Consider the following 22,513-nt stretch of genomic DNA (forward strand, 5'->3'; position numbering starts at 1 on the left):
AAATCCTTTCTGATTAAATAAATTTTATACCTAAACAGTTTGCTGACTGGGGGAAATTGAAACCTTCTGCCTCGAATTCCAATATTTATCCTCTGAGCTGCAGGAAAGGGGATGGGAATGTTTGTGAACCCGAGCTCCACCAAATTAGAAGTCTGGAGGGGACAATATACGTCCTGCGGGAAAGGAAAAGGGACTCTCTGCTGCTGTCTTCCTAGGGAACACCCTTGGGACAGTTACAGGGTTCAGAGTTGGGTTGTTTTTTCATTCAGGCTCAGAGACTAGTACCTTTCTGTTTGTGTCTCTCACTCTTGTAACCTTCCAGCTGGCCCAGACTAGCAGGTTCTACTGCTCTGGGGTAGCTCTTTGCTTTGTTGGGAGCTGTTGATGCTTGTGGCTAAATGCATATGTAATCTACTGCTGCCAGAGGAGGGACACAAAAGCCCGAACAGCCACTGTGGTTGCCAGTTTTGAAGAGGAAGCAGTGCCCCAGAACTGTCAGAATGGGAAGTCCCCTCAGATGCTGGGCCTCCTTATTCAAAAAACTGCAGCTGCTAAATGTATGCTACCCAGTGTCATCAAAGGGCAAAACTGAAGTCTGTGAATTTACCTACATCTACCCTTCTCCATGTATTACTCTTTCTGATTTGTCACAGTTTCCATCAAAACCATGTCCTCTCCCAGCCTTGGCAGTGTTTCAGACTACTTAGTCATTTTAGTTATTGCATATTGGCTACTTAGCATATTCCTCATAGCTGGTTATACGTCTTTCACCTGTTTCTCAAGTCCTCTGTTCTCAGTGAATTATTGTCTCATTTTATTTCAGACAACATGCCCTCCCCCTAAGGCAAACTTCTCCAGTTGTGCTTTTGATTACCTTGCACCTCTGGAACTTTTGCTGAGTCACTTACGCCCTCTTTACCTTGTAACTTCCATTTGTTACTGAATTATTTATTCTTTCGTTCTCCTACAAGTAATAATTATTCCTCCCGCAAGTATGATCAGGTACCCCCTTCTTGAAAATATCTCTCGAAGGACTTCCCTGGTGGCACAGTGGTTAAGAATCCGCCTGCCGATACAGGGGACATGGGTTAGATCCCTGGTCCAGGAAGATCCCATATGCCATGGAGCAACTAAGCCCATGCGCCACAACTACTGAGCCTGCGCTCTAGAGTCTGTGAGCCACAACTACTGAAGCCCACACTTCTAGAGCCCGTGCTCTGCAATAAGAAAAGCCACCGCAATGAGAAGCCTGCACACCAAAATGAAGAGTAGCCCCCGCTCGCCGCAACTAGAGAAAGCCCGCGTGCAGCAATGAAGACCCAACGTAGCCAAAAATAAATAAATAAATAAATTTAAAAATAATTTTTAAAAAAAGAAAATATCTCTTGAGCCCAATTGCCCTTTTCTCATCTTTTCTCTATAATTCTTGACAGAGTAGTCCAGGGACTTCCCTGGCAGTCCAGTGGTTAAGACTCTGTGCTTCCACTGTAGTGGGCATGGGTTTGATCCCTGGTCGGGGAACTAAGATCCCCCATGCCGTGCAGTGCAGCCAAAAAATTAAAAAACAAAAACAAACAACCCCCCCCAAAAAAAGAGTAGTCTAATCATACTCTTTCTGACTCCTTTCCACCACTCAGTCCTTAAATTCTTGCAGCCTAGCGTCCACTGCTATCACTCTACTGCACCTTCTTAAGTCACTAAGAAGATCTTACAGAATTAAAGTATTATAATGTAGCTTCCATCCAGTCAATAGCTAGATCCAGGGGCTTTTACAAAGCCTAGGTACTCCATGCTCTCGGTATCATTTGACACTCTTGGTAATGCCTACTGAAACTCTCCTCCCTTGGATCCCATGTCAGCACGCTATCCTAATTCTCCTCTTACCTATCTGGCAACAACTTCTATATCTCTTAATAGCCTCACTTCTGCCCACTCCAGAGTATGCATGTTCCCTTAGGCTCAGCCCTTGGCTCTTTTCTCTAACTACATTCCTTCACTTCAAGGTTTCATCTCCTTTCATGGTTCTAATTATTGCCTCAAGTAGAAGACTTCTGAAGCTTCATCTCCAGTCCCAGTCTTTCCCCTGAGATGACATACTGAATGTCTACATTTCTGCTGGACAGTTCCATTTACTTATTACTAACACTAAAACATTGAAAATTTCAGCATTTTAGAGCCAAGAGGGTACCATCTGTATCTAATTCAACCCCTTCATTTTATAGATGAGAAAACTTAGGTAGCTTGTGTAAGACAACACAGTGTGTCATACAGAACTCATTTTCCAGTCTGGTACCTTTTCTAGTGTTCACCAATCAAACTATTATCCTTCTTTTAGAGATGTCCCGTTCTGCCTTTTTACAACCTCTTTTTCTCTGTAAATGATGGTACCATCGTTCTTCTTTTAATTCTTTAAAATATTTATTTATTTATTTATTACTTATTTATTGAGGCTGCGCTGGGTCTTAGTTGCGGCACACAGGATCTTCGTTGCCGCATGCGGGCTCTTTATTAGTGGCGTGTGGACTCTTAATTGAGGCATGCGAACTCTTAGTTGTGGCATGCGGGATCTAGTTCCCCGACCAGGAATTGAATCCGGGCCCCCTGCATTGGGAGCACAGAGTCTTACCCACTGGACCACCAGGGAAGCCCCGGTACCATCATTTTTCTATATAACTAGGCTTAAAACGTGGTATATTTAATCACCAAATCCCTTTTATTCTGTATTTGGAATGTCTCTTGAAATCTGTTTCTTCCTATCCATTCCATTGCCACCTCTCTGGTCTAAACCTTGACTATAGCAATAGCCTCTCTTACCTCTAAACCCTTCTCACTGATAACAAGATTAATCTTCCTGGAACAATGCTTTGCATGTCATTACCTATTCAATGGCTCCCTGGTATTTTGAGAAGAAAGTCCAGAACCTTTAGTCAAGGTCTCTCTTTCTCCCTCTGCTCCCCTGTATGATCCCTCTGTTCCAGGTTTTTGTTTTTTGTTTTTGTTGTTTGCCCTGAACACTGTAAGCCTTTTTGCCTCTAAACTCTTGTTCATGCCATTCACCTTGCCCAGCCTTTCCTGCTTCTGTTAACTAAGCCCTACCCTTCTTTCAATGACTAACTCAAGTCCTTCTCCCAATTATTCACTCCATTAAAGATATATATGCTTAGTCTTTGGCCCTTTACTCCATTAAATGAAATCAGGTACATAAACTGCTTAGTACAAGGTTTGGTATATTGTAGGTTCTCAAAAATGCTACTTTTCCTCTTCTTTTCTTTCAAAGTATTTTTATATTTTATCCCATTTGATTCCCATGACGAATTTTGTGTGATTGACAGCAGATATTAGTTCCATTTTACAAATGAGGAAATAGACTGAGCGTTTAAGTCAGGGGTCAGCAAGAGCCAGATAGATATATGCTTTGTGGGCCATACATCTCTGCTGCAACTACCCAACTCTGCTATTGTAGCCCAAAGCAGCTATACCTAATATATAAACAAACAGCACAGCTGTGTTCCAATAAAGTTTTATTTACAAAAGCAAGCATGGAGCTGGATTTGACCGGTAGGCAGTACTTTGTAGACTACTGGTTTAAGTGACTTGTTCAAGGTCATATGCCTCAGTATCAGAATTTGCGTAGAATCCAGATCTCCTGACTTCCAATCCAGTGCTTTACACTATATTATGCTGCTGCCTATATAATTTATTTTGCATTCAATATATGCTACCTTGTTTTACTATTTATCTTTTATGGCTACTTACTGTCTTTTGGTAGTCCAAGAGTCAGTGGCATGACACAAAGTAGGCATTCAATAAAAGTTTGTTGATAAGCATAATCATGTCCCAGTCTAGCTCTATTTTGGTACTTTGAACCTGGCTTACTCTAAGGCAGGCTTCAGGGTTTTTTGTTTTTTTGTTTTTAGATATTTTTTAAAATAAATTTATTTATTTATTTATCTTTATTTATTTTTGGCTGCATTGGATCTTCGTTGCTGTGCGCAGGCTTTCTCTAGTTGCGGGGGCTACTCTTCCTTGTGGTGCGCGGGCTTCTCATTGTGGTGGTTTCTCTTGTTGCAGAGCGTGGGCTCTAGGCACATGGGCTCAGTGGTTGTGGCTCGCAGGCTCTAGAGCGCAGGCTCAGTAGTTGTGGCGCACGGGCTTAGTTGCTCTTCAGTGTGTGGGATCTTCCCAGACCAAGGCTCGAACCCATGTCCCCTGCATTGGCAGGTGGATTCTCAACCACTGCGCCACCAAGGAAGTCCAGGGCTTCAGTTTTTGTGTGAGTTCTATTAGCGTAATTGATGAGGATGCATCTGTGTGTATGTGCCTCTGTGTTTTAGGGGAGGTAGCCAAAGAACCTTATTACACAAGTACCTGGTTGGGACCTACTTTCTTCTGCACCTTTCCCTACTGTTTTCCAGTAGCCACTTACAGTAGATCCGAACATATGTGAATAACCATAAAATGATATATATGTAGAAAGAAGTAGCATACGAATAAAATAAAAAGAAAGCTGTTTCCACAATGAGGAAGAAATAAAAAAGGAGTTATTTATACTAAGTGTCACTAGGAGACAAATGGGATAGAAGCTGACATAAAAGAGTCTTTGATTCTAAATCTTGCAGGTGTTTCCCAATTCTTTTTTTTTTTTTTAATTTATATTTTTGTCTGCGTTGGATCTTCGTTGCTGCTCGCAGGCTTTCTCTAGTTGAGGCGAGGGGGCACTACTCTTTGATGTGGTGCACGGGCTTTTCATTGCGGTGGCTTCTTTTGTTGCAGAGCACCGGCCCTAGGCGCGGGCTTATTTGCTCCGCGGCATGTGGGATCTTCCCAGACCAGGGCTCAAACCCGTGTGCCCTGCATTGGCAGGCGGATTCTTAACCACTGCGCCACCAGGGAAGTCCCTCCCAATTCTTTCTTCAGTGATTTCACTTTATTTAGTGAAATGTCTGAGAAGGTGATGTTATAGGAATCTGATAGTATGTTCATTTCATTTTTTCCCTTAGTTTTCAGGCAGATGAGGGGGTAAAGCTCTTTTCCATCCGGAGAAAAGATCTCAAGGAATCTGTCCTTGGCGAAAACAGGAAGCATGCTCAGGAAGCTTCGCCTATTTTTCTTATTTTCCTTCCAGAAAAAGAAATGGATTAAATATCTATTTAAGGTTTAATAGGATTACAGCAGAGATTGGCACCACATTTTAAATCAACTATACTTCAATTGAAAAAAAAAGATTTAATAGGATTAAGTGGTACGGAATCGGGCTGACCTCTGAGGCCAAAGGACGGTGACTCCACGAGAAAGCGAGAAATCTGTTTAGGGCGGAATTTAAGGCAACAAGTATTTCACTTTGTCAGGTGTTGAGTCCAGACCCGGGGGTTGGCGGTGGTGGGGGAGGATTAGAGAAACAGCCAACCCCGGCCAGAAGGACGGTTGCCATGGTTTCCACGTAGCTTCATTTCCCTTTCAGCCTCGTTGTCTTCGCGCGGCGCTGGAGAACACGCAACTTCCGCTTCCGGTCGGGGCGGGCTTCCAGTCGGCCGGGCGCTGAGGGGTGAGGACATTGTGCGGGGATAGGATAAAGTGAGGCGGGTGTGGCGGGAGGACGCGGTTCCTCGCGATTCCCCCCTTCCAAGCACGGAGAGAATGTGTTCCCGACTCCCACCCCAAACCGTCCTGGGACGAGGAGCGGTAGTTGGGAGGGAGAGGGGGCGCCTGCGGCGCGTCCCGGTCTCCCGTGACCGGCCAGATAAATCTCCATGGGGACGCCCTGCTACCGTCTGTCTTCCCTATGGTAGGGTTTGTATTGGCAAAGAGATCGGGCGAATCTTGATAACAAGTCGCGTATACTTTCTAGGACATGAGGACTTGCACGTGCCCCTGTCGCGCATGTTCCAGAGCCCGTTGCATTTCCAGGCCCTGAATAAGCTACGTCGTTGTGTATTCTGTTGTGTTTCTCTTTATTAGCTGGTCTTTATACTTTACTACCCCTTTCTCCGTCATACTTTAGGTCCTGCAGACTGAAGACTTAAATCCAAGGTCATGGCAAAACATTTGAAGTTCATTGCCAGGACTGTGATGGTACAGGAAGGGAACGTGGAAGGTGCATACAGGACCCTAAACAGGTAACTGGTTAGGGACCAGAATCATGCCTAGACCAACTCTTGAGAAGTGCGGTGGTTATTCTCTCACTTCCCCTGTCGTAGGTTGTCTCAAACCAGTGCCAGCCCAGGTGTTCACAGCCTTGAAACTTCTCAGACCCTCAGTTTACTATATTAAAAATGAAATTCTTTCCTAAACCTAACTGTGAGGCTTACTTATCAGCAGTCATTCCTTTGATAATGAACCTGAATTCTATCCAAGACTTTAAAAAGAGCCCAAAGGGAAAATCAAGTTATAAAATTGCTAGTAAGCAAAAACATAGTACATGATATATAGAAAGCTGAGTGAGGGATTGGTATGGGACAAGGCAAATGGAAAAGATGAACTCAGATTTGGGATCTTAGAGAAGCAAGCAAGAGATAGAAAAGTGTTACAGGTTCAGAGAAAGGTTAACAACACAAGCAAAAACATGAAGATGGAAATGAACTGGCTGGAGTGGAGGAGCTGTATTGAAAGGTTTTGAATGCTAGGGTAAGAGGTGTAGAATGACTCTAATAAAGAACGCCTCACAGTTGTGGTTTCTCAAGAAAATAGTTCCTTAAGCTTCCCTTATCACTAGTTGTAAGGATTTTGACTTTCATTTATCATTTTCTCTCCCCAGTGAAGCAGAGTTTGGAGAAACAAATGCTTGTTGAGTTGAATTATCAAATAATTATATGAAAGAGATGTTAATATATGAGCTGGTCCTCTGCCTTAAGGCCACTAAGGTGGTAGCTTTATGTCAGAAGTAAGAGAAGCCTAGGGAGATGAAGTTATATTCCTTGGGTTACAATTGTTGAATGGTGGAAAGAAGCATAAATCACATTTTTCTAGTGCAGTGTTCTTTGCTCTGTTCCTACATTATTGACTAGTTTCTCTGGAAATGGAGAGACCTATGGCAGTCACTCTCCAGTTAAGAATCCGTATTTGATTGGGTTTAAATATAAGTGGGGTTCTTGGGGACTGAGAAGGTAAATGAAAGAGAACCAGTTCTTATCCAAGCAAAGAGTTCTAGGTATGGAGGGCTGGATGGCAGAAGACCATAGTAAATGAGGACAAAGATGCTGTCAGAAGCTATGTAATTGAGAAGCAGTTGCAGGCTGAGGATGATTTGTATGTCTTTTAAAAGGATCTGGTCTTGGGTCAGCCTCTTTACTTTCAATGACTGTGCATGCCAGTCATATCCTTGGGCAGAAGCTTTTCCCTCTGCATTTTCACTTGCGTTGAAAGTAAAGATAATCAGTTAAGTACAGGGCAGTAAGATAATCCTATTTCATGTTTTTGTATTGCTGCTCATTCCCTACTCTCCTATTTCAGACCTTTAAGTGGCATGTCTGTGGGAGGGTTGAGATGTCTAATGATCTTTCTCTGCCCATATACTGGAAGCACCAAGTGAATGTCTTTATAGAATCTGAAGTGAATTAGCTAGTGAGATGAAATGCTGAATTTGGGGAAAGGAAGTCTTGTAGATTACCTCACCCTTCTTCTGACCTCTTCCTGTAAGTTTTTGGTTTGTTTGTTTGTTTTTTGGTTGTGCAGTGCAGCTTGCAGGATCTTAGTTCCCCGACCAGGGATTGAACCTGGGCCCCCTGCAGTGCAAGTGCAGAGTCCTAACCACTGGACCGCCAGGGAATCCCAAATTTTTTTCTGTATGATTTATTTTGGTGGATTTAGATGGGTCTTCTAACTAGGGTGACTGTGATGTTTGTATTGTTAAGGGATGTCAAAGGGCAGCTGTTAACCTGATGGTAAAACAAATTTCCAAAGGCTCAGCTTTAGCTCCCCTCACCTCTTTTATTCTTAAAGAATAACAGAAAAGCAAGAATTTTGTTTTTAGGAAATTAACTACTCTGATGAAGAACCAAAAAATAATTTGTGCAGCATTATTTATTGAACCATTTCTTACAGTTGTATCAAGAAAGTAGCTACAGGGAATTCCCTGGCAGTCCAGTGGTTAGGACTGTGCCCTTCCACTGCAGGGGGCACAATTGGGGGTGGGGGTGGGGGTGGGGGCGTGAACTAAGATCCCACATGCTGCACAGCATGGCCACAAGGCCAAAAAAAGAAAGAAAGAAAGAAAGTAGCTACAACTTTAATACTTTTGACCAAAGCCAGGCCTGAAAATAGTTTTCTCACATAAATGAGGCAGCATAACTTAGTGGTTTAGAGCACAGAGCCAACTGACTGGTTCAGATCCCTGCTGTGCCATTTTTTGGCCTCATAATCTGTGATTAGCTACTTAATGTCTCTGCCTCCGTTTCTTCAGTAAAATGGAACTACTAATAGTGCCCACCTCATAGGGTTGATGTGAGGATTAAGTTAGTAATATAAATAAATTGCTTAGGACAGTGCTTGGCACATAGTAGGCATTATGTGTTAGCTATTATCATAATTTGGAAGTAAATGTAAGGGAGTTTTTACCCTTTTGGTTTTACTTTGTGGGTGATTTGTTTATTCATTTGTTTTGAGAGATTGACAGTTTGCTTTAACTGTTTTTTCTCTTATGCTCCCTGATCATCAAGTTATGCTCAAGGTGGCCTGGAGGTGAAAAAATGAGAAAATAATTTAGCTTTATTTTGTCCTGAGGCTCTAGTTGGCTACTGGTATTGGAATGACTTTTCCTATACACGCTGATACTTTCCAACCAAGGCTTCTTCTCTATATGCTAATGCTAATCTCATTTTGAAATAACAGCATTTATTCCCTCTGTATACACTGCTCCCTCATCCCCCATTTCCACTTACAAAAATTTAAAACCTGAAAAACAAAATATTTCTAACTTCCTGCCTAAAGGAGTTGATCATCTCTCTATTGATGCCAAGTCTGCAGAAAGCATAAGGCCAACTCACCTTCTGAGAGAAGACTGCTCCACTATTTTTTTGCCTGGGATTGTTCTAATTAACCTGGAAACAAATCTCTGTATCTCCGCCTTTTATGAAATCCTAATTTAGCAAATACCTTTTTATTTAAGCAACATGAGGGTTTTGCTTTTCCTGTTTTTTCTTTTTCTTTTTTTTTTTTTTTTTTTTCATTTTATCTGAAAATCTTTCCTGATCCCAGGTGTGGAGTGGGTGTAGGTGAGAAAAAAAGAAATAAATGACAGAAGGTGAGGTGTGTTTGGATACCTTCTGTCATCTGGCCTGGCCTAGTACTATCTCATACCTTCTTGTTCCTGAGAATCTGTTTTCAAATATCTCTAAATTGATTTCTTCCTTCTTTCCTGTCTTCTTCCCTCCTTCCTCCTTTTTGTTAAACAAGAGCCCCATACTTTTAAGATTCTCTTTTTATAGGTGAATTGCAGTTTATGCATACTTTTTTCCTGGGTAGAAATGCTTATTTTAGTCAGAAATAGCAGGAAACTGGTCAGTATAATGCTATGTGGTTTTTGACCCTGCTGCCAATCACCTGGGGGAATCTTTATTTAAAAAAAAAACCAAAAAACAGAAACCCTCTTTATGTCAGGGCCCAACCTGAGACTAAATCAGTCTCTCGGTGGTGGCGTCTGACCAGCAGCATTTTTTACAATGTCTCATGAGATTTTAATATTCAGCTAGGATTTTAATAGTCTTAAGGGTAGAGACCTATGCTTTTTCATTTGTATATCCCTTGCATTTACCGAAGTGTCAGGTGCATAGAAAGCTCTCAATAAATGTCTACTTAATGAATATAAATGTTCCTTTATCTTCTGTCACTCCCTAAATTTAGTGTTTGTCAAACCTTTCCACTGAAGTATACTTAACAGGAGAGGAGAGTGAAGGAACTATAAGGGGTTCTTCCACCACAAGCAAACATGGAATTTCTTTTTTTAATCTCTTTTTTTTTTAATTAAAATTTTAGGTGATTTTTATTTGTTGTTTTTACGTTTGTTTTAGGGCTAGCACCCCCACCTCCACTGTAGTTAAAGTTGGTCCTCCAGGCAGGTGCATTGAATTTATCCAGAGATTTCTGTCTTTGGATAGTACCCTTGGCATTCTATCAAGTATCCTAGGTAAGAAATGTGGTATTACTTTTTCCTCACTTCAGGGATTAAAACACCAACATACGAATAGATTTGGGGGGAAAAACAATTTACATTGCTGAAAAACAAAAGAATTTGATCAGAAAGGAGAGGCATGGTTAGGCAGAAAAAAAAAAAGAAGAAATTCTGGTCCCAGACACTCAGGGCCTGAGGTGTGATGATCTCGTTTTAGGCTTCCTTATGAATTTGGAAAATTCGAACTTTGTGACTAGGTTATCCAGGAAAACAGTACAAGAAGTGCGTTGTTGGAAGAAGCCAGCTTGGAGCAAGTATTATGGCAGTGATTTTTGTAATCTTTGGGGAGGATATGTATTTTGTCAATGTAGATTTATTCTTTAGGAAGCTGCACTTATGTTCCTTTTTACCTTGGAGTGTTAGATATATATCCTTAAATTGTATTTTAGCCTCAGGAGAAAAAAGTGAACAAATATTTTGTTCTTAGGATAGGCAAGGACTTTTAGGCATCCAAATGTGAGCAGGTTGGTTCTGGAGTGTCCCAGCCTTCCTATCTGTCAGTCTGTCAGACACAGTAAACACAGTATTTTCTTTCTTTTTTTTATAAATTTATTTATTTTATTTATTTTTGGCTACACTGGGTCTTCATTGCTGCGTGTGGGCTTTCTCTAGTTGCGGGGAGTGGGGGCTACTCTTCATTGTGGTGCACGGGCTTCTCATTGCAGTGGCTTCTCGTTGCGGAGCACAGGCTCTAGGCGCGCAGGCTTCAGTAGTTGTGGCTCACGGGCTCTAGAGTGCAGGCTCGGTAGTTGTGGCGCACGGGCTTAGTTGCTCCATGGCGTGTGGGATCTTCCCGGACTAGGGCTCGAACCCATGTCCCCTGCATTGGCAGGCGGATTCTTAACCACTGAGCCACCCGGGAAGCCCAGTATTTTCTTTTTCTTTCATTTTTTTTTTTTTTTTAATTTCTTTTTTTTATTTATTTATTTTTTGGCTGCGTTGGGTCTTCGTTGCTGCATGTGGGCTTTCCCTAGTTGAGGTGAGCGGGGGCTACTCTTCGTTGCGGTGCGCGGGCTTCTCATTGCGGTGGCTTCTCTTGTTGCGGAGCACGGGCTCTAGGCACACAGGCTTCAGTAGCTGTGGCACGCAGGCTCAGTAGTTGTGGCTCACGGGCTCTAGAGCGCAGGCTCAGTAGTTGTGGCACATGGCTTAGTTGCTCCGCAGCATGTGGGATCTTCCTGGACCAGGGCTTGAACCCGTGTGCCCTGCATTGGCAGGCGGATTCTTAACCACTGAGCTACCAGGGAAGCCCTTTTTTTTTCTTGTATTGAAGTATAGTTACTGTATGATATTATATAAGTTACAGGTGTACAATATAGTGATTCACAATTTTTTAAAGGTTATACTCCATTTATAGTTATTGTAAAATATTGGCTATATTCCCCACGTTGTACAGTATATTCTTGTAGCTTATTTATTTATTTATTTGGCTGCGCCGTGCAGCTTTGGGGACCTTAGTTTCCTGACCAGGGATCAAACCTGGGCCCTGGCATTGAAAGTGGTGATTCCTAACCACTGGACCGCCAGGGAATTCCTCTTGTAACTTATTTTATACCTAATAGTTTGTACTTCTTAATCCTCTACCCCTATATTGCTCCTCCCCTACCCTCGCCCCACTGGTAACCACTAGTTTGTTCTCTATATCTGTGGGTCTGCTTCTTTTTGTTATTTTCACTAGTTTATTGTATTTTTTAGATGCCACATATAAGTGAGATTATACAGTATTTGCCTTTCTCTATCTGACTTATTTCACTTAAGCATAATGCCTTCCAAGTCCATCCAAACACAGTATTTTCTGACACTTTACTTCTTTTCCTCTGGTTTTCCATAATGTCCTCTGGCTGCCTTTTCTGTATATCTCTCTTAAATCCCAGGCTTCTCCTCGTTTCTCTCAGCTTTCTGATAGTTGGTAGTTTAAAAATAAGTTGCATGTTCTGCGGTCTAATTACAACAATAGGTATGAGAGCAAATGAGAGGAGAGGGAGGTGGTTAAAGCTTTAGCATGTTTGGAGCACAGATGTAGTCTTACAAAGGAAACAGCCTATGTGTCTGCACAGTGAGACCACCACAAAATGCTTTTTATATAACCAAGGGCCCTCATTGGTGCCCTGGGATGAAGAGATGGAGAGTGGGGGTCGCTAGGAAGCCCTGCCTGATTGGCTGGCGCCCAAGTAAAGAAAGGCAAGCACGCTGGAAGCATGCCCAGTTGACCCCTTTTATTCCTGGTAGGTGAGCTTCTGGGCCCATTGAGTTCTTCTGTGTACATGTTGATCCTGATGTAGGCTGGCTACACTGACATGTGAGTCTCCCACCCCCAAATTCCCCAGCCCAGGCAGCTCAGCTCCTTTTACATAATCTGTTGAACTGGCAGCTGAGTTCTCCTTAAATGTTAGGCTGCCAGGTGCCCAAACTCCAGGCTGATCTGTTTACTCTAAACCTCTTGGTTGACTAGTCCTTGAACTACCTGTGAAAGCAGAAGCATCATTAGTAACACCCTATTTACTTCATGAGATCTACAAAACTCTTCCTACATCCTTTATTAGAAATGAGTTGAGTAGATGCCTCTACTGTAGGGATTCTGGAACATTTGAAGATAATCTGTGCTTTTTCAGGATACCTAGAAAGTGCAAGGTAAGGAAGGAGATCCTCACCTGGCACCTTGGAATTTATTTGGTTTGTGTTTTGGAAATAGAACCATCCAAGGAACACCATTTAGCAACCCCATCATTATGTTGGGGGCCACCGATCTTTTCATTTTTTTCCCCTCCTCTACTCTTATATTCCTTTGGTACTTTTTTCTTGTCTGTCTTTTCTGCCTGACCACACAGGCACTTACTTGGTAAGATGATCACTTCTGTTTCAGAACCCTTTTGAAACTCCAGTAGGATACCTGAGTATGTTTCTAAACTCCTCCTCCTTTTGCTGTTTTCTTTCATACTACTTTAAACTGTCTTTGTCATTCCAGTAGGCTCTTCTTCCTAGGTGAAGTCATATCTAGGGTCTCTGTTCTTTTCATAGTCTCTCCTCAAATCCAGTCTCCTTGCCCTTTTTATATTTCCAGTCTTTCCCTTTCAGGCACTTTTTTTTTTCTGTTTTTTCTCTAATATACTAGTCTCTAGTCCAAAAAGTGGCCTTCATTAAATAGCAGTAAACAAGGTCTAGACAGAAATAAATACTTAATTGTTTGGATCAATTCTTTTCCCTTAGTGTGCCATGTCTTCTTGGCTTGCATCTTTTTACTCTAATTAAGGAGCCTGGCCCAGCTCTCTCCTCCCTCATTTTTCGCTTTGCCCATGGGCACCGCAATAATTTGTCTTTCAAACCTCAGTGGTTTTTGTTTGAGAAGCAGAGTGCTATTATAGAGCACTGCACTAAAGACCTGAATTCTACTGCTAGCTCCATTTTGTGATCTTGGGCAGGTCAGCCTCTCTAAACTTCAGTTTTCTAATCTGTAAAGAGACAACGGGAACTCCCCTGGTGGTCCAGTGGTAAGATCCCGCATGCCACGTGGTGCGGCCAAAAAAAAAAAAAAGATGACATTACCTGTTTAATCAGTTTCATAGGATAATGATTAGGATCATGGATATGAAAATGCTATCTAAAGTCTAACGTGCCATTTTAGTAAAGGTAATATTGAGGCCTTCTGAGCTAATATTCCCAAGAACTGTATCTGTTAGAAAGTAACTTAATCCCTTGAGCTGTAGACATTTGTCAGTCACCAAGAGGATTCATTTTTGTCATACATTTACTGATATTTGCTCTTTGCCAAGTATTATATTAAATGCAAAAATGAAAGACTTAATCTCTAACCTTAGAAAGCACACAAGCCAGTAAGGGAGATTTTAAAAACTAAAAAACCAAACATGACTAAATATAATACTGTCTGATCAGTGCTTTAAAAGTGTGTACTGTGGCATTGGTTCTCCCTGGACCATTAGCAGCAAAATCACTTGGGAACTTGTTAGAAATGCAGATTCACGGGCCCCACCCTAGACCTGTGGAATCAGAAACGAGGTGGCACAGCAGTCAGTGTTTTAACGGGTTTTACAGGTGACTGTTGCATGAGTCTCAAAGTTTGAGAACCGCTGTGCGTTGGGAACAGAGGGAAGGAGTGATTAATATCTCCTGGACCAGTTTATAAATGTCGTTACCCATTGATTTGTGCCTTTGAAGAATAAATAGCCTTTCATAAAACAGAAAAAGAAAGGAATCATATTCTCAGCGAACATCATGAACAAATGTAAAAAAACAGATGTGTAGTGTGTTTGGAAAACACCTAGTTCAATATGACTAGACGTAGGCTTTTTAGGGCAAGTTATTAAAGATAAAGCTAGAGCGAGAGGGTGAAGCTCAATTGTTTAGGACTTTGAGCTTAGACTAGTGGTTCCCAAATTTATCTGCACATTGCAATTACCTAGGGAACTTAACAAACCCTGCCCATGTCCCTCCCCACTTGTGACTTAGTTGGAATTTTTAAAAGATCCCCAAGTGATTCTAATGTGCAAACAAGTTTGGGAACCACTGGCTTAGACTATTTTATTTACTGGGAAAGATTTTTTAACATCAGAGTACACAATCTGATTTATTTTTTATAAATTTATTTATTTTATTTATCTATTTTTGGCTGCATTGGGTCTTCGTTGCTGCGTGCAGGATTTCTCTAGTTGCGGCGACCGGGGGCTACTCTTTGTTGCGATGCGCAGGCTTCTCATTGCAGTGGCTTCTCTTGTTGGGAAGCACGGGCTCTAGAGCGCAGGCTCAGTAGTTGTGGCGCACAGGCTTAGTTGCTCTGCGGCATGTGGGATCTTCCCGGACCAGGGCTCGAACCTGTGTCCCCTTCATTGGCAGGCAGATTCTCAACCACTGCACCACCAGGGAAGTCCCACAATCTGATTTATGTTTTAGGACAATAATTGGTATAGGGAGGGAAAATGGAAATAGGGAACCTGTTTATCCTTCACAATTCAAATAAGGTATCCTTTAGGAAGCTTTCATAACCACCTTCTTATCAAGTACAGATTATATACCTCTCCTGTGTGCTTCCCTTATCTTTGCATCTATCACATTCTATTGTAATTCTTACATAATTGTCTTCTCTACTAGACTGCAAGGGTAGAGAACTATGCCTAAGTTTGTTTTCTATCCTCGGCATTTAACACAGTGTCTGGTACAGAGTTGGGATTCCATAAATACTTTTTGATTAAATGACCAGTTAGATGATTATTTCAGTACAGGTATAAGGACCATAATTAGAGCTGTAGCCATAGGGAAAGGAGAGAAGGAAAAGATCTAAGAACTATTTCAGGTTATAGAATGTATAGGATATTGTAAATGTGTGTGTAGGAAGTAAAGGAGAAGGCCTAGTCCAGGAACATGGTGAGATTTTTAGCTTGACTAACTGGTGATGCCATTAACAGAGAGAGTATAGAGGAAGAAGAATGAATTTTAGGAGGAGATAATAAATTTGGTTTTTGTGGGGTTTAAGGCAATTGGAAACATCAGACTGGCTCTAAGATAAGATTGGGGCTAGAGATAATGATTTAAGAGTCAACCAGTGTCTGGGTCCATTCGCAAGTATGGCTCTACATTAGAATTACCTGAGGGGTGTTTTAAAATATACCCAGTGTATAACCCCACTGGAGACCAATTAAATCAGAATCTCTGAGGAATGGGGCCGAGGCATGAATACTTTTTAAAGGCTCTTCAGGAAATGATTCCATTGTGCACAGGGTTGAAGCCCATGGTAAAGTTTAAGGGAATCATGGAGAACCAAAAAGGAGGAGGTTTACAGTCAGAATCTGGAGGGATACCAACAGTTAAGGTTAAATTAGGAAGAAAGCCAGCAATGGAGACCCTTTTGTGGGCCAAGATACTGAGTCTTTGGTGCCCTACTTTTCTTTGGCTGCGTTGGGTCTTCGTTGCTGCACGCAGGCTTTCTCTAGTTGCGGCGAGTGGGGGCTACTCTTTATTGCGGTGTGTGGGCCTGTCATTGCGGTGGCTTCTCGTTGTGGAGCACGGGCTCTAGATGCGTGGGTTTCAGTAGTTGCAGCATGTGGGCTCAGTAGTTGTGGCACGTGGGTCCTACAGCGCACAGGCTTCAGTAGTTGTGGCATATGGGCTCAGTAGTTGTGGCTCACGGGTTCTAGAGCGCAGGCTCATAAGTTGTGGCACACGGGCTTAGTTGCTCCGTGGCATGTGGGATCTTCCTGGACCAAGGATTGAACCTGTGTCCTCTGCACTGGCAGGTAGATTCTTAACCACTGTGCCACCAGGGAAGTCCCCTGGTGCCCTACTTTTCTATTGTACAACTCTAGTGTTGGATCCACATGACTTCTGGGCATGACTGTGTTTTCAGCAGAACCTGAATTATCTACCCCTCCCACTTCTGGGAGTTGGCAACAATTCCCTTGCCTCCCATCTCCCTGCCACTAAAACCTAGACAAACTGATCTTACAAATCAGCAGGAGCCTAGGAGAGGATCCCAAAGGACAGTGGTTCCCGTGTCTATTCACATTTGTAATGTACCCAAAGCTCAAATCTTTTCAAGTACATGTTCAATCTATTATTGTTATCTTGGGCTTTTGGTATAACATACCAGCAATAAATAGGGTTTCCCACTGAGTGGAAGTAGCTGGTAGTTTCTCTTATTCTTATTTCCTTCTGCTGTCCCCCTTCCAGTTATAATAGCCATGTCTCAATTTCTCTACCTCCAATTGTGTTTTTGACTTACTTTTTACATGTAATGAAAGGAAAGGGTAGGCAGGAATGGGGTCATGCAAACAGTGCCAGGATGGAGGGCAGTAGCAGCAGGTGCCTCCAGACCTCCTCAGGACCAACTGATGATGGGTTGAGAGGGAGAGACAAGTTGCAGGCTGGAGCCAGAGCTCTCAGGAGCCCAGGGATAAGGTAGGTTATAGAATAAACCCCCGTGTCCTCTTGGCTCAGTGAGAACAAAGAGGTTAGTTTGAGTTAAGCGTGTTATGAATCCAAGAGAAACTGTGTTGTAAGGAATTAGGTGGGCAGGAAAAAAACAAATTGAACTAAATTAAGATTAATAAAATACGGTTTCTGCCTTCAGGGGTTATTAGTCTAATGAGGGAGACATTTGTATAAATAACTAACAGAATGGCAAAATGAAATAATCTCTAAATAGGTATACAACAAAATAAATTATTTTCTCTAAGAAGATGAGAAAGCTTTTGTGGAGAGATGGCATCTGGATTTAGCATCAAAAAGATGTGGAAAATCTCAGGTTGGCAGCTACAGGTTGGGGATGGCATTCTAGGCTGAGGAAGCAGCGTGAGTAAAGACTTGGTATTAATGTGTGTTCAGGGAGTAGTCAGTAAAGTAGTGTGGTTGGAGCATGTGGTACATGGAAAAATGATGGTTGAGGCTGTTATTTTAATGCTCCCATTTGTGTCACTGGTGTGATAAGGGCCTCTTCTTTCCCTGTATTAAGTGGGTCCAGATATTTCTCAGACTTACAGACTTCAGCTGCATCAGCTCTTAAACACAGTAGGGGTGGAACTACATTCTCCACTAAGGACCACGTAGGAATCACCCCTAGTTATTTTTTCCTACTGCAAATGACTTACCCCATTTGAAAATTCTGAAATGGCCCCTTGGTTGAGACTCACTGCCATAGGGAGCCACTGTTCTTTTGGGACTGTGCCATATCCCTCAGGTGTGTTGTGGTAGAAGAAAAAAAAGGTTGAGAACATGACCATGACTACAAACTCCCCAAGAGCAAGGACTATATAATTAATTGCCTTTTTATTTCCCCACATACTACTCTTTGGTGCCTGGCCTCTATATGTTGGCAGTTAATGCTGTATTGTCACCATTTCACACCATTCTTACAGACACCAGTTATTTGGTCAATTGACTTCTAATCATTGTGAAACTGGAAAAGAACAATAATGAGCCTAAGCCTCTAACTTCCTTGCCTGTCTTTATACAGAATCCTTACCATGGATGGGCTCATTGAGGACATAAAGCGACGGCGATACTACGAGAAGCCTTGCCGCCGGCGACAGAGGGAAAGCTATGAAACCTGCCGGCGAATCTACAACATGGAAATGGCTCGCAAGATCAACTTCTTGATGCGAAAGAATCGGGCGGATCCATGGCAGGGCTGCTGAGGCCTGTGGATAGGAGGCCCCATGTGAAAATCCTTATCCAGCTGTCTCCACCTCTTTTCTTTCTCCCAGCCCATTTTCTCTTACCTTTCTTACAATAAACTCAATCACATATATGCAAGAAGGCCTGCAGATATAGAAGCAATCCCACTAGTCAGCAATGGACACTTTCTTGTATTAAGTCAAAGAGAAACCGAGTCCAAAAGTAGTCTGGGAGTAGAGTGGTGGTTGCCAAGGGCTGGTGTTGGGAGGAGGGGAATGGGAAATTATTGTTTAATGAGAGCAGAGTTTCAGTTTGGGAAGATGAAAAAGTTCTGGAGGTGGTGGATAGTGGTGATACTTGCACAACAGCGTGAATGTACTTAATGCCACTGAACTGTACACTTAAATGATTAAAATAAATTTTATGTTCTGTATATTTTACTGTAATTTTTAAATTTTATTTATTTATTTATTTGGCTGCGCCAGGTCTTAGTTGCAGCACACAGGATCTTCGTTGCCGCATGCGGGATCTTTAATTGTGGCATGAGGGATCTAGTTCCCTGACCAGGGATCGAATCTGGGCTCCCTACATTGGGCGCATGGAGCCTTAGCTGCTGGACCACCAGGGAAGTCCCTATATTTTATTGTAATTTTTAAAAAAGTAGTCTGAAGTGGGAAATTTTTCTAAAATGTAGTGGAATATATCTACCATGTCTAATTTTTATGAAACCCAAAGCAAGATCTTATTACTGGAAAAGGATCTATTCCTCTTTACTGAACTGCCTTCCAACTATTAGGTAAAAGGAAGAGGAAACATGTATATATTTGGAATAAATTCTAATTCAGAAACACCCATCAACCAGGGTAGAGAGCTGAAACCCTTCCCCAAAGGAATCCTTAAGACAATCTAACATTCACCCCTGTTTTGTCTTTCCTGTGGTTTTCCTAAAGGAGGCTAGTGGAGGGTTGGTGGAAAAGCAGTAGATGGATGGTAGGAAAGAGAGAATGGGGGAGTGTTAAGAGAAAGAAGGGCACAGAGCCTGAAATACCTACAGCAGTGGTTCTCAAAGTGTGATCTTCAGAGCAGTAGCATCACCTGAGAAACTGCTAGACATGCAAAATTTGGGACCCTACTTTAGACCTTCTGAACTGGAAATTCAGGTTGAAGCCTGTCATGGCAATCTATTTTAACAAGCCCTGCAGGTGATTCTGATGCAGGCTGAAATTGGAGAACCATTGCCCTATAGTACTCAAAAGAGATTCCAGGTGGAGGTCTCAACCACCACCCCTACCTCTCCTTAACAGGCATTCCTGGGCATGGGACTCTTGACAGCTGGGGCATCTCACCACTGTGGGAAGACCAGCTGCTCTGCTTCCTCTCCTGCTGTGTTTCCTCTGATCTTGGTCCCCTAATAGCCATGCCTGCTAGTATAAAGGAGAGTTGGTGCCAACCCCTGTAGGAGAATGCAGAGGGTAGGTGGAAGTGGCTAGCCCACCTCTCCTCACCCTGAGTGGAGCCCACTCAGCATAGCGTTAAAAAAGGAAGTAAACAGAGCCGACTGCCAAGCCTCCTATCTCTCCAGATTACTAGTGTTCAAATATTGCCCCCTTGTGGTACAGTAGCGTGGCTTCAGATTTCTTCTAGTCTTAATTCTGTCTTCAGTGTCTTTTTCTCTCTTTCACAGTAACCATACTTACTGATTAAACAGCAGATATGATGGAACCAGTGTACCTTGTTTCTCAGGGCTTGATTGTCTGTCTTCCACTCATCAGGAATAAGGCCCATGGTGAATAAATCATATTATTGGGCACAACACAGAAACAGCTTATAAATTGAAGATGTGGTCCTTGCCCTCTAGAAACTTACATTGTGGTTGAGAAATTCTATATACAGACTGTCTTCAACTCTGTTACTTTTGTACAACCTCATTTTAATAAGTTAACAAATTAGACATTGATACTTCTGAATCACCTTTCAATCTCTGAATTTGGTCTTCAGTACATTACTTGTGAATGATTTTGAGCCACAGCATGGTATCACCTGTTGCCAATTGCTGTTGCTAAAGAATAAAGACCTGGCTTCTGCCAAAATGGTAGGGTATGTTTGTGATAGCAGACCTAGGTCTGTTACTTGGCAGCTTTTCTCTGAGGCTAAAGTTGCTTCTGTCTTCTCTCCAAAATACTAAGGGGTGGCTAAGGTCTGAAATTCGTCTCTGAAATTATCCCCTGCTTGTCCTAATCTCCAGTCCTGACCACTGTCCATGTTCCCTGGAGCAGTGAACAATGATGGGTTGTAGCAGGTAGCCAGCTGAAAAGGCCTCGTGTGTGAGAAGGGGGTAGCTGGCTGGGTGAGGTCCCAATCAGCTTGTGCTGTCATGGAAGGAAGAAAAACCTTCCACTCCCTGCTCTGGGAAGCTAGAAGATACCTGATGGTCACTTAATGAGTGGGGATTGCCCTAATCTTTTTATTCCTGCATCAGCTTCAGGAGAGGGGTGCTTTAGTATTTACACAGTTACAGGGCAATAGATACGATACCTCCTACCTTGATCTTAGGCACCTATGACATCTCTTAGATGTCCACTGGATTACCTCTGTCAGGCACGTTTAGTACTCTGGAAACAGGTACCCCTTTAAAATTGGACTCTCTTGAGTAACTTTGACATTGTACTTTAAAGTTTTCAGAAGTGCACTAAGTACAAAATAAGTTTGCCTATATGTTAACTGAAAATACTAAGGAATAACTACTCACTGTATACAGTAAGTCCCCTACATACAAACCGTCAAGTTGCGAACTTTTTTTTTTTTTCTTTTTTTTTGTAAAGATTTTTAATTATTTATTTATTTATTTATGGCTGTGTTGGGTCTTCGTTTCTGTGCGAGGGCTTTCTCTAGTTGCGGCAAGCGGGGGCCACTCTTCATCGCGGTGCACGGGCCTCTCACTATCGCGGCCTCTCTTGTTGCGGAGCACAGGCTCCAGACGCGCTGGCTCAGTAATTGTGGCTCACGGGCCTAGTTGCTCCGCGGCATGTGGGATCTTCCCAGACCAGGGCTCGAACCCGTGTCGCCTGCATTGGCAGGCAGATTCTCAACCACTGCGCCACCAGGGAAGCCCAAGTTGTGAACTTTTAAAGATGTGAATGTGCGTGCCAGCCCCTGTATGCCAGCTGTTGTACTGTACTACTGTACTTTTCAAGGTACTATACTGTAAGATTAAAAATGTTTTATTTTTTGTGTTTATGTACATATTATTTGTGTGAAAAGTAAAATAAACCTATCACAGTACAGTACTATATAGCTGATTGTGTTAGTTGGGTACCTAGGCTAACTTTGTTGGACTTACGAACAAACTGGACTTACGAACGTTCTCTTGGAACGGAACTCGTTCATATGTAGGGGACTATTACTTCAGACTGTATTAAATGTAGGTAGTTGGAGGAAAAGGAAAAGACTGGAGCTTCTAGTATGTGCCAGCTACCTTATATGCATAGTTTTTTACAGTCAAAAAGATCTAGATGCAGGGACTTCCCTGGTGGTCCAGTCGTTAAGACTCCTCACTCCCAGTGCAGGGGGCCCGGGTTCGATCCCTGGTTAGGGAACTTGATCCTGCATGCCGCAACTAAAGATCCCACGTGCCACAACTAAAGATCCTGCGTGCTTCAGCTAAGATCCCACATGCCACAGTGAAGATCCTGCACACGGCAATGAAGATCCCACGTGCTGCAACTAAGACCCAGCGCGGCCAAATGCATAAATAAATAAATATTTTAAAAATATATAACATGAAGTTTACCATTTTAACCATTTTTAAATGTACAATTGAGTGTTGTTATGTAACTATTACCACTATATATTTCCAAAACTTTTTCATCACCTGAAATAAACTAACCATTAAGCAATAATTTCCCACCCTCCACCCCCTGCCTCCCCATAGCCCCTGGTATTTGTCTATTCTATTTGTCTATTCTAGATACTTCATATAAGTCAGATCATACAATATTTGCCCTTCTGTGTCTGGCTTATTTCACTTAGCATATTTTCAAGGTTTATCTATGTTGTACCATGTATCAGAAATTCATTCCTTTTTATGGAGGAAAAATATTCCATTGTGTATATATATATATATATATATATATATATATATATATATATATATATATATATATATACGTGTGTGTATATATATATATATATATGCCATATTTTGCTTATTCATTCATGTCATCGAAC

At 42.2% G+C, this 22,513-nt stretch overlaps 1 protein-coding gene and 1 non-coding gene across 4 annotated transcripts; one reads left to right on the forward strand and one right to left on the reverse strand.

The window, feature by feature from the left end:
- Positions 1-5,486: 5,486 nt before the first annotated feature.
- MRPS21 (mitochondrial ribosomal protein S21) lies at positions 5,487-18,719 on the forward strand. Of its 3 annotated transcripts, none has more exons than XM_068538184.1 (3): positions 5,487-5,545; positions 6,002-6,116; positions 18,126-18,719. In XM_068538184.1, the coding sequence occupies exons 2-3, from the start codon at positions 6,034-6,036 to the stop codon at positions 18,304-18,306; spliced, it is 264 nt and encodes an 87-aa protein (XP_068394285.1). In that variant the 5' UTR covers positions 5,487-5,545; positions 6,002-6,033; the 3' UTR covers positions 18,307-18,719. The 3 variants fall into 3 exon arrangements, with proteins under 3 accessions (XP_068394285.1, XP_068394286.1, XP_068394287.1); XM_068538185.1 differs by lacking the exon at positions 5,487-5,545 and adding an exon at positions 5,555-5,574; XM_068538186.1 differs by lacking the exon at positions 5,487-5,545 and adding an exon at positions 5,636-5,785.
- TRNAA-UGC (transfer RNA alanine (anticodon UGC)) lies at positions 7,692-7,764 on the reverse strand. Its single transcript has one exon. It is a non-coding gene; the product is annotated as a tRNA-Ala (tRNA).
- Positions 18,720-22,513: the final 3,794 nt, after the last annotated feature.

Source organism: Eschrichtius robustus, chromosome 3 (genome assembly GCF_028021215.1).
Source record: "Eschrichtius robustus isolate mEscRob2 chromosome 3, mEscRob2.pri, whole genome shotgun sequence".
NCBI classification, from domain to species: Eukaryota; Metazoa; Chordata; class Mammalia; order Artiodactyla; family Eschrichtiidae; genus Eschrichtius; species Eschrichtius robustus.